The sequence below is a fragment of the Myotis davidii genome, unplaced genomic scaffold, assembly GCF_000327345.1.
Source record: "Myotis davidii unplaced genomic scaffold, ASM32734v1 scaffold68, whole genome shotgun sequence".
Taxonomy (NCBI): Eukaryota; Metazoa; Chordata; class Mammalia; order Chiroptera; family Vespertilionidae; genus Myotis; species Myotis davidii.
The window spans coordinates 2780064-2793064 of record NW_006300376.1 but is presented as its reverse complement, the minus strand read 5'-3'; the positions used below and the strand labels follow the sequence as shown (position 1 = coordinate 2793064).

The 13001-nt window shown below is 38.0% G+C and overlaps 1 protein-coding gene across 3 annotated transcripts in view; it reads right to left on the bottom strand.

Annotated features, from left to right (window-relative positions):
• Positions 1–12759, bottom strand: part of ATG5 (autophagy related 5) — a 171994-nt gene extending 159235 nt beyond the window's left edge. For 2 of the 3 annotated variants that reach the window (XM_015572749.1, XM_006777214.2), the window contains exons 1-2: positions 12571–12759; positions 6718–6845 (exon numbers count right to left, since the gene is read on the bottom strand). In XM_015572749.1, coding sequence (XP_015428235.1) covers positions 6718–6845; positions 12571–12678 — 236 coding nt within the window. In that variant the 5' untranslated portion in view covers positions 12679–12759. The remainder of the gene's footprint in view (positions 1–6717; positions 6846–12570) is intronic. The other variant, XM_015572750.1, reaches the window with a different exon arrangement.
• Positions 12760–13001: the final 242 nt, after the last annotated feature.

The following is a 13001-nucleotide window of genomic DNA, read 5'->3' as shown; positions in this document are numbered from 1 at the left end:
GTGGACATTGAGGAGAGCAGGTTCAGCGGGGAGGAGCACAGAAAGGGATGCGCCCAAACTGCCAGTAGCTCCCCGGGGCCTTCGGAGCTGCACATCCTGGAAACACAGAGTATCAGGGAATTTTCTGGAAACACTGCTGCCAGCATCACTCTAGCTAACGACAGCCGGCAGAGCCCCGAAGAACTGCCTGAGGCTACTCAGCAGGAGCTATGGAGAGATCTGCAGATTCCCCTTGGTTTTTTGGGGGGTTGGAGGTGCCCAGATGAGGCCCAGCTGTGAAGCAATGCAAGCTGCTGTGGTGCCTTGGGCCTTCTTTTGGATGTTCTGGGTCTCTCTGACCCAGCTGCAGTTTGTTAGGTAATTTTCAGATTGCAAAGGGCCAGGTCATTCATGTGAAAAAGCCTCTGAGCACAGCTTGGGTGGGGCGGGGTCTCAGGGAATCAATAGGGCAGAGCAAACAGCTATGGCTGCTCCTCAGCCCTGCCCTAAGAGGCCCCGCATCTCAGTGTCCCGGTAATCGCTGCAAGCACCTCTGAGAGAAAGCCGCCCTCGAGTTCCGACCGATGCCAGGCGGTCCAATTTCTCCCCGTATGAGTCTGGGTCCCCAGAGACTCGCCTGGAACTGGAGTCAGGTATTTGCACTTCCTGTGGTTCTGGATGATGTCCATTCCGTCCTTTTGTTGTATCTCTGGAGTGATTGTTCTAGGCAGCAATCTCCGGTGTTTACCTATGCCACCATCTTGGTTTCTCTATTTTATATTTAAATACAGATGAAGTACAGTGGGGCCTTGACTGACAAGTTTAATTTGTTCCGAGACCGAGCTCGTTAAGGAGCTCGTTAACTCAAATTACTCTGTCAACTCAATGCAAAATATTGGCTGAGAGACAGATGGTATCTCAAAAAACTTGTTAGTCAGGACACTCGTAAGTCAAGGCCCCACTGTATTAATATAAACAAGAATTCTAAAAATATAAAAACTTAAGAATAAAATAACTATTTCTTTCTTTAAAAAATATTTTTTTATTGATTTCAGAGAAGGGAGAGGAAGAAAAAAATAGAAACATCCATGATGAGAGAGAATCATTGATTGGCTGCCTCCTGCACACACACCCCCGCCCCCCCCCACACTGGGGATCGAGCCCGCAACCTGTGCATGTGTCCTTGACCAGAATCGAACCTGGGACTCTTCAGTCCGCATGCCGACGCTCTATCTAAGCCAAACCAGCTAGGCCATAACTACTTATTTCTATTGTAAAAGTATATCGTTCATATGTGGCTCAAAGCAGATGTTTATGTCAGAACGATTCTGATGCAAGAATACTAACTAAAAAAAAATACACTATCTTAATTGATTCTAAGATTATTTCTTTCTAATGAACCTATTAATATGCAATAAAATCTCTAAAAGAAAACAGAACTAGCAAACATTAAAGGTACTAAATTTCTTACACTATAATCTGATTTACATCAAGGACTTCAAAAGTACAAACTTGCACAACTCCTCTAAACAGATATTCTAGACAGTTTTGTCAAGAGGTTCCTAACCCACAAAATAGAAACCACAATACACTGTAACTATAAGTAAATCATAATGTAGCCATTGTTACTACTGCCAATCTAACCTAAATTAAATAGCAAAGGAAGTGGTGAGGATTTGAACCTGGAATATATATCAGAAGAGGATCCAACTAGCTAAAGGTTCAATCTATATTGCCCTAAAAAAATGGTTGCACCAGAATACTTAGTATTAGGTCTATTTTCACATTTTATTCATTTTCTTTCTCTTCCTTAAACTGCTCTTTTTTCTAAATCCAATTTTCAAAATAAATTAATATTTTCATTTTTCTTTGCATAAGGTTGTTTCTTCTTTACCCTTTCATTAGTGCTAACATACATATACACAACTGGCTCACAGCATAGCAATAGTGGATATGCTCTGAAGTCAGCCAAGGGTGCTCATTCTAGTCTAAACATCTGCAGTCAGACAGAAAACCAGTAGTCTAAAATCAGCACTGACAGCAATCTTCCCCATATACTAGAGAACTATTGTCCCACTCCATTTCACTGAAATAAATGCAGCCTGTTCATAAGTTTGCTGCATTCATTGAATAAAAAAAAAAGGTGTAACTCAAATGTAAACCAAAGTAATTTAATCATTGCAATCAATTTTGCCTTTATCCATGGCACAAACAACTGTAGACTAGCACTGTGTTTTACAGCTTTCCAAGCCTATTCTTATGTACAAAAATAACCAATAACCAACGGACTATTGCATGTATAAAATGCTATAAGTAATCCACATTTCAAATATCTAGTTTACAGAATAATTTATAAAATTCTAGAAATTTACCACCTTAGAAAAATGATTAGAATGGAGAAGTGCCTTCATAACATTTATGATTAAGATGTTAAAGTTATTTTGTTAAAATTTACTTTTGAAACCACCTAAGTACACTATTAAATTCCGGGTCATTCTACTACATCTATGCTTAAAATCAACATTAGTATTTGCTTCTTTTTTAATTCAAAAGGTAGTTTCAATTTCTTACTTTCAATAAGTCCTGAAAATAAGTCAATTTACACAAAATAATATCCCACTAGAAAGACTTGTTTTATAGTCGACGAAAAGAGAAGCTTTTCTAAGTTTTGTATCTGAAGGCCTAAAATCTAAACCAGTATTAGGGTATACTATGAAGTATTCTTTAGAAGAACTATTCTCTTAAAATAAGTAATATAAAAGTAACAAACAAATTTTGAACATTTGAGTTATGGTACAAGAAACTTCACTCTTTAAAATGCAATGTTAGAGCACCCTCTGCTGACTAATCAACTCAAATCACTCTAAAAAAAACAATCAAGATCCTTACATTTGAGTTAGATCAGCCCTTTCCTCTTCCCAAGTGATTTTAAAAAGTTAAACAAAGGACTGTAGAGGTTAAAGCACGAATCAGATAAAACCTCCTTGGAATCTCTCTACAAATCAACAACATACTAAGTACTCGTTAAGTGTATGACACCGCTCTTAAATATTCTGCTATTCTAATTTGGACAAATTAACATAAGCAATTAGAAAAAAATACATAGAACTGGAGAAAACAACAACTGACAAATTGATATCAGGAGGTGTGGTGGCAAGAGCCCTGAACTAAGACTCTCAAAATCTGGTCCTACTTGCTTATTTGCACAAGTTATTTTATTTATTTTAACTTTCTCAGTTTTCTCAATAAAAGGGACTAATTTAGATTCATCCATTCCTTAAACAAACATTGACTTAGCATATCTTACATGCTACTGCTTAAGGTACAAAGCCCCAGCTTAAGCATTTCATGCAAATATTTAAACAATTATAAAAACAATAAGTACAAATAGGAAAAGAATTTGTAAAGGGAAAAGGAATAAATGTTCTTTCTTTTTTAAAATAAACTGTCTAAACTGGTGTTTAATTTACTTTCTCACTTGAATTTATTTAAAACTCCAAAGAATCCTATATAATAAAAGCCTAATATGCAAATAGAACAGCAGAACCACCAGCGGAACAACCGGTCGCTATGATGTGCACTAACCACCACGGGGCAGAAGCTCAATGCAGGAGCTGCCCGCAGCCCACAGGCCCTAGGCCAGCCAAGGCGGGTGCCAGCGGGGGTCCCCCCAAATCACTCTGCCAGTCACCCCGCAGAGGGAGGCAACCAGCAGTGGTGGCAGGAGGCAGCGCCAGCGAGCGGCCGGCACCAGGTCAGCCAAGGCGGGTACCAGCAGTCTCCTCCCTCCCCACGTTGCCCCACAGATCAGCCCTGATCGCCAGCTGGGTCTAGGGCCCTACCCATGCACAATTTTGTGCACTGGGCCTCTCGTCAAGTATAAGAAAGATGCTATCATCCTACTCAAATAAATACACCTCTACTCTTAAGATACTTGTATGGTCTCCAAAGCCCAAGTCCTAGAAAGCTTCAGTGGTAGCTGCACAATGATTACCCTGTCCTATGAGACTTACTGCTTAATTAAATGCCAGGTAGTTACTGATAGCCTATTTCCAGGAAAATAATTCTTTTAACACAGGAAAAAACTGCTATTGTTGGGAACAAAGAGAGAAAAGATCAAGACTTAGCTCAGGAGTCCTGGATTACACTCACGCCTCTGAAAGTTATTCATTCCTTATATGGAGTACTTAACCATACTAAAGGAAAGTATATCTAAAGCCATTAAATACAATGAGCTTATAGCAAGACAAGACATAACTATGCAAGTGGTAGCATACATAAAAAGTTAACACCCCCAAAACTAAAATGAACAAAGATCCATGAACACAATTACTTTCATATAAGCTCTCTAAAAGGGGAAATAATTTCACTGTTTAATGAAAGACATTCAAAGGGATAAATACTGACAAAGTAGGAACATGATATATTTATGCCAAAAATATTACTCTGTAGTAACAGTGATATATGGGTCCAAATACTATTTGATAGCATATGTAGAATACAAACCAAATCAAATACAAAAATAGCCTCCACACAAGACAGATTAAAACAGCATCTGAAGGGTGATAAATTAACAATCATCATCTTTCCTAATAATAGACAAACATGTAAATTAACCATCCCTCGGCTACACTCACCAGCCAATCAGGAGAGCATGCAAATTAACCCAAAAGATGGCGGTTAATTTGCATACGTAGGGGCAAAGCAGTGGAGCGAAGACTGAAGGCTCCAGCCGGAGCAAAGGCCTGGGTCCCGGGTGCCGGAGGAAAACCAGTGCCGGCAGCCAAGGGAAGGAAAGGCCTATTGCACGAATCTCTTCATGCAATGGGCCTCTAGTTTACTATAAAAGCTAAATTGAGGTTTCCCATCTTTTCTAGGATTTCTCAATTGGGGGGTGGTTTTACATCCCACAAAAAGCACTATTATGTCTCGAGGGAATGTTTATTGGTGCTAGTAGGTAGAGGCAAGGGCTGATGCTAAAAATCCTACAATGTACAGGGTAGCCCTCTCCAACAAAGAATTATCCAGGTCAAAGTGTCAATGGAGCCTTTGTTGGGAAATCCTGCTCTACAATGGTTAAAATAGCAAAGCCTGGTGTCAGTCACACAGATTCTTACAATAATCTATAACAAATACACATAAACAATGCAATTACAATATTAAATTAGAATATAGATAGATCTGTCAAGAACACAGCTATGTCTTATTATTATTCACCTACAATCTTTCCCCCTCTCTCCTTTCCCACTACTCGCCTGATCCTTGTTTCTCTTATACTTCTTTTAAGCCACCTTCCCATTCCAAAACCTCCAATTCTTCTGAGAAATAAAAATACCCAGAAAAAAACACTAATTTATCTATCTTGCCTGAGGTCTAGAACTATTCAAGAGTCATGAATCTGATATATGATCATGAAGCTCAGTACTGGTTTTGTGTAGGGGTTTTTAATCCTCACCCGAGGATATGTTTCCTCTGATTTTAGAGAGAATGGAAGGGAGAGAGGGAGAGAGGGAGAGAGGGAGAGAGGGAGAAACATGAAACATCAATGTGAGAGAGAAACATCAATCGGGGCCTCCAACACGTGCCCCGAACCTGCATCCCAGGTATGTGCCCTGACTGGGAATCAAACCTGTGGCCTTTCAGTGCATGGGACAATGCTCCAACCAATTGAGCCACACCAGCCAGGGCAAGGTCAGTATTGTTTTGATTTTAAAAAAAATTTAAGGAACTTTGTCATCCTGTCCCAGAACCACCTCAAAATGGTAGAAATGTGACCAGTAACAATATGAAATATCCTCCATATATATTTCTAAACTATTATGAAAAAATTTACTCATGAGCACAAGATAAATTCTAAAAGTTCACTCCTTGTTCTAAACAATCCTTGAACTCAGCCACACTTATTAAACACCTACCAGCTTCCTTTTATTTAAGTCACTTTTAAAACTCATTTTAATAGTCTCATATTCAGAGAACAAGTCCATTTTTAGCCTGTTTCTACTCTTCATATTTCATTTAAATTTTGATTCAGTTTGTATGTACTTGGCAGCATTTCAACACTTATAACCATTTTTTCATATTCTTCTCTCTGCAATTTCTCCGTTTTCATTAAATTTGTTTGAAAGTACAACAAACAAAACTCCCAATAATAGAGGAAGTATAAAATACATCATCTGTATATGGATAAATACAGATTCAGGATTTATTTTCAATATAACTCTTAAAAAATAATATAATGCCAAAATTATATTTCACATAAAAAGGAAATCAATATACTTTAAATACTAAACCAAGGCTAGGTAAAATGTGCTTATGGCATACTGATCAACTAAATGTGGCCAACAGTTTGAAAGATGCCATTGGAGATAATCATGCTTATATATAAAGATCTGTAAAGATTTTGGAGATAGAAACAAAGTTGACGTGTCACAGAGTGACTTATTTATAAAGGGGTTTTAAATATATTTGAAAAAACAACAACCCATAAACAAATATATTATTATAGCATATAAAAATCTATTAAAAATATACAATCTATCCAATCTCCCATGAATCTAAATGGGAGGCAGAAATATTTTCAATAAAATAGTCTAATAATAGCTTAAAATTTACTGAGTTATGTGAGCTAAGCCAGTGATTTCTTTCTTTACAGAAGTTTTTAAAAATTGCTTCAGGGCACTATACCTTCTTATGGTTAGCATATACTCAATGTTTAATAATGCAGAAAAATTCACTCACCATTTCAGTGGCGTGCCTTCATGTTCAAACCATATCTCACTAATGTCTTCTTGTCTCATAACCTTCTGAAAGTGCTTTTTCACTTTGTCAGTTACCAACGTCAAATAACTTACTCTTGGCAAAAGTAACTGAAATGAAAATTTGTAAAACCGTATTTATTTACTATTAAAATAAATTTTTGAATTTTAAGGAAAAACAACCATGTTCTCTGCATTATTTTGAATATTCCACACAAATCAAAGGCTAAAGGTTAAGATGTTTAAAAATTTCTTATGAGATCATTACTTTAAGTACAGCTTATAGCATAAATGCCTGGAATAAGCAACACAAATCTAAGTATACTCTTTCTATAATTTCCTCCAAATAAAAGAACAATGTAACCAAATGCCATTCTATTTAGGATACTTAGTATTTCAAGCAACTTTAACTTAAAAATATGAATCAACTTTATAAAAATAATTAAACTGTTCTGAGAGCATAATGAACTCAGTTCTACTGTATACCTTGATTGGTCAGTCAGGGCTTCTCAACTGCTCTCTCATGTTTTGAAAATTCGACTATGTACTAGATTTGTTGCAATGATGAATACCAAGACAAAGACATAACCTGCCCTCTATATGAGGCTAAAGTAGAGGTTTAAAAAGTGAGTATTTTTAGAACTACTTACAAAAATATTCATGGCAGCAACAGATCTTTAAAAGTCAAATAGAAATTTTCATTTGATGAACAACAGGGGCCATTATGATACCATGAATAAAAGAATGGCATGATGAGAAACAGTATTTGAGGAACATTCTAGCAGTTGTACATAAAAGACTAAAAGGAGATTATAGACAAGAAATCTGTTAAGGAAATATTACATGAGGAGATGATGGGGATCAAGAAATGGAAAAGTGGGGAAGGTCTGGAGATCAGTCAGAACAGATTTTGGTGATAAAGTGCAATAAAGTACAAGCTTACGTATAATGCTGGTTGACTGGTGATCCTACCGTCAACTCCCTCAACCCTATCCTTATGTAGGTTGGGCCTTGAACTTTGGAGAGAAGAGTTTGGGAGGGAATATTGGGCTAGGTAAAGCCTCAACTGGATTGGTGTGAAAGCCGTCACTGTTTTCCCCCCAGGAAAGGTACTCAGAAAGAAAAAATATGATAAATGAAAGGAGAACACTGGTGAGAATTCATCTTTTCCTCCTTTGCAGTAAGGACAATCTAGCCATTTCTTGCTTTCCTAAGCTTCTGTTTTCTTTTGCTGGTAAAATTGTTTTGATACTCTTTTTCAGCTGCTTTTGTATGTCTAACTGCATCTTTTTTCATACTGCTTATTTAAGGTTATGTCTTCTGATCAGTAAATCAAGTAGAACTTCTAGGCTGGGGTATATATACAAAGGGAAATATTCTGGTTAAAGGAAGTGATATTTAATCACTGAAGCTCAAGATAACAGGCTCCATGTAGGTAAGAGAACATAACAGTGATCCTAGGGACAATAGAGAATGATGGTGTGGGAGGCATGCTCCAGAATGGAATAGATCAGTGATGGCGAACCTTTTGAGCTCGGCATTGTCAGCATTTTGAAAAACCCTAACTTAACTCTGGTGCCATGTCATATATAGAAATTTTTTGATATTTGCAACCATAGTAAAACAAAGACTTATATTTTTGATATTTATTTTATATATTTAAATGCCATTTAACAAAGAAAAATCAACCAAAAAAATGAGTTCGCGTATCACCTCTGACACGCATGTCATAGGTTCGCCATCACTGGAATATATGGTACTAATACTATAAACAAGCTGTTGGATATTATTGTGGATTCAAAAGAACATAAGGTCCTCTTTTATAAAGAAACAACTAGAATGTGATAGAAAAGAAAAGAAGAGAAAAGAAAAGGGGAACTAACGCTAGTATAAGGAAAAGCACTCGTTGTTTTACAGGAAATAGTACCACTCTATTTTATATACAATTTTTAACTTTCCAAAATCATATTCTATTACATAAATGGCAAAGAAAAGATTCATTAAAGTCAGAAATAACAGCATCAAATATAGCTGTAACATGGACAGTCTCTAAGAAGTTAAAACAGCATGGTAACTTAACCATTTAAAAAAATAAATACATATAATCTATCAGTTGAATAAGCTCTATATTATAAGTCTGAACTTTAACTTAAAATGTCTGTTGGGCATTTAATAATAATAATAATAATAATAATAATAATAATCTTCTGTAGAGAATGATATTAACCTATGGAGATTGTAAGAATAAAGACACATTAGGACTAATGAGTATGGACATCAGCTCCTGATTTAGGGACTGTGGTACTTCATGCCTATGGTTTAATCAAAGTTGCTGAAAAATTCTCAAATGATTTTCATGAAACAAAAACTTCTTTACAATAAGGAAATGAAGAACATTAGAATGTAAGCTCCATTAAGACAGGAATATTTGTGTTTGGTTCACTACTACAGTCCCAATGCCCCCAACATTATAGTAGGCACACAATAAATATTTACTGCACGAATTAGAGATGTCAAAGGTTAAAGTAGGACAAAAGGCCAAAAACATTAATTAATAAAGAATGCCCCTCCTTAAGACAGAATCTACAGGGAAGTGTACTTAGAATCTTCTATTCCAAATTGGCCTATGGTAGTAATCTATAACATATAAATATCTACAGTAACTCTAAAAAATAACTCTAAGACTTAAGAATGACTATATTAGATACAATTTATCTAGTAAATTTTAAATAAGTAGCTAGTAAATAAATAGGTAAAAATGAAAAGAAAATAACAGCAAAAAGACATCATCCTGCCTTGTACATTCAGATTGTACCACTGTTTTTTCATAGGTGCATCTCACTGGTTTACTTTACTTTTTTAAATCCTGGTAAAATATAGCTATCATAAAAATAGATCATAAGTCCTGGTCATGTGGCTCAGTTGGTTGAGCATCATCCCATGCACCAAGAGGTCACTGGTTTGATTCCAGGGCAGGGCAGGGCACATGCCCTGGTTGTGGGCTTGATCCCCAGTAGGGGGCATGCAGGAGGCCTCCCACTGATGTTTCTCTCTCTCTCTCTCCCCCCTCTAACAAATCAATAAAAGCATATCTTAAAAAGTAAATGGATCATAAAATATGTCCCTCCGTCCCTTCCTGCACGCCCCCTGCAGGGGAACCCACAATCCAGGCATGTGCTCTGACTGGGAATCCAACTGGCAACCTCCTGATGTATAGGTCGATGCTCAACCACAGAGCTACACCAGCTGGGTTCAAACATCATATTCTGATTCAAACATAAACAGACCTAAATGATATATTTTTAAGTTTTTGCCACTTTGACAACTAGACACATATTTTCCTCTGTTCAGGCACTATTAGAAAGCTATTCAAGGTTAAAAATTTTAATTAAAATAAAAAAATCTAGTTTGGAAATAAAACAAAAATGCTATCCTAACCCATATAGAAGAATTAGAGGAAAAATATATCTAACAAATGAAATTCTTCTAAAAATAAACTATGGCCACATTTTGTTTTGTTTTGTTGTTTCTTTTAAAATATATTTTATTGATTTTTTACAGAGAGGAAGGGAGAGAGATAGTCAGAAACATCGATGAGAGAGAAACATCGGTCAGCTGCCTCCTGCACATCTCCTACTGGGGATGTGCCCGCAACCCAGGTACATGCCCCTGACCGGAATTGAACCTGGGACCCTTCAGTCCGCAGGCTGACGCTCTATCCACTGAGCCAAACCGGTTTCGGCAAACTATGGCCACATTTTGTTTTTAATTACAAGTTTTTCTAAAGGCAGAAAAGAAAATTGTTGCCGAAACCGGTTTGGCTCAGTGGATAGAGCGTCGGCCTGCGGACTGAAAGGTCCCGGGTTCGATTCCGGTCAAGGACATGTGCCTGGGTTGCGGGCACATCCCCAGTGGGAGATGTGCAGGAGGCAGCTGATTGATGTTTCTCTCTCATCGATGTTTCTGGCTCTCTATCTCTCTCCCTTCCTCTCTGTAAAAAATCAATAAAATATATTTAAAAAGAAAGAAAAGAAAATTGTTGAGCTTTCCAGCAGTCTGACTTCCCATCGCTCAAGCAGGCTTAGGAGCAGTGCTGCCTCCCAAATAGACAAGTGAAAATGCAAAGGGCAAGCTTTACTAAGGTGAAACAAGGGATAGTCCAGAATCATACAGACATTTCCCACTTTTCTAGAACCTCCTGGGTAAATGATATTATGTATATATAAGACACAAAAAGAAAAAAACTCAAATAATGACAACCGAGAATGTCTATGCCTATTAGGTGCTATTCAGTAAACAAGCAGGGGACTATTATTTTTGACAGATGCTTACGTTTGGATTATACATGCACTCAGAAAAAAAAATCAGGCTAAATCCAGAAGATATTTGATATTCTTTTTTAGAACAGATAATATAACAACTCAAACCACAAATCTACATACAACAATGTATGTTACTAAATAATATCTATACTAATAAAAGGGTGATATGCTAATTAGACTGGGTCAACCAGCCATCTTCCAGACGTCTGACTTCCTTCCGGACAAAGCCATGGTGGTGGGGGCTGAGGCAGAGGCAGTTAGGGCCAATCAGGCTGTCAGGGGAGGGCAGTTGGGGATGAGATCAGGCTGGCAGGGAAGGGCAGCTGCGGGCAAGATCAGGCCAGCAGGGGAAGGCAGTTGGGGGCAACCAGGCCAGCAGGGGAGGGTAGTTGGGGGCGAGATCAGGCCAGCAGGGGAGAGCAGTTGGGTGCAAGATTAGGCGGGCAGGGGAGGGCAGTTAGGGGCGATCAGGCAGGCAGGCAGAAGGGTTAGGGGCAATCAGGCAGGCAGGCAGGCAGAGGCATTTAGGGGTGATCAGGCAGGCAAGCAGGTGAGCAGTTAGGAGCCAGTGGGCCCAGATTGTGAAAGTGATGTCTGACTGCTGGTTTAGGCCCGATCTCTGTCCTAAACTGAGATCAGTCCTAAACTGGCAGTTGGACATCCCTGAAGGGGTCCCCAATTGGGGAGGGTGCAGGCTGAGCTGAGAGGAACTCCCCCACCCCTGTGCATGAATTTCGTGCAGCGGGCCACTAGTATTTTATATAATACTAGAAGTCCGTTGCACGAAGACTCGCACAATAGGCCTTCCTTCCCATGGCTGCTGGCACTGGTTTTCCTCCGGCACCCGGGACCCAGGCCTTTGGTCCGGCAGCTGTGAAGAAGCCAAGCCTCTTCAGTCTTTAGTCTTCAGTCTTCACTCCAGCCAGAGCCTTCAGTCTTTGCTCTGTGCTAGTGTATGCAAATAAACCGGCATCTTTGTTGGGTTAATTTGCATAGTTGTTCTGATTGGCTGGTGGGCGTAGGGGAGTGACCCCAATTTGCATGTTTCTCTTTTATTAGTGTAAATAGAGTAGCTCAATGACATGTGAAAAGCATACACATATGTTCATATGTTCACTGAGCCATGATAAAGAATTTGTCAGATAGTTGCTTGGAACCACCTCAAGACGAAAGAATCAAATCTGAATGTATTATTTTCAAAACAACTTCCTGTTAAAAGAAAAACAGCACATAACTTCTGACTCCATCATCAATATATACATATGTGCATAAGAAAAACAAAGTCAAGAAGGTCCCATAACAACATGTCAACAGTGTTTTTCCCCTCTGGGTGGTAAGAATAAAAGCAATTTTAATTTCATTTGTTTTGCTGATCTGTGTTTTCTAATTTTCCATAATAAAAGCATATACTAATTGCATATAAAATGTTAAACAATAGCCTCCAGGTTTTTAGAGTTTTATTTATAAAAATGAACAAAGTTAGATATCCCATTTGCCACCATCAACATACTTACATAATATGGTTCTGCCTCCCGTTCAGTTATCTCATCCTGATATAGGGTGAAGCAAGTTGGAATTCGACCAAACCACACATCTCGAAGCACATCTTTGTCATCTGTCATTCTTCCAGTGATTAAAGCAGTACATATAGGCTAAATTCTTTTTTCAACCAAAGCTAAACTGAAAATAAAATGAGGAGCATTAATCAGATCCTTGCAAGGATGAATGACCTGCTCTGAAACAAAGAAAGATTTTAGGAAAAAATGAATGCCCAAATCAGTGCAACAAATTCTAAATGCAGAGCTATTACTTATTTAAAGGGATCATAGATGTAAACAATTCAAAATTACAACATAGGCTAACTAATGAGCCACAGCCAAAGTTAAACTATAGATACATCATTTTCAAGCCTTATCTAAAGTGAACTCTTCAATGATGTCCTAAG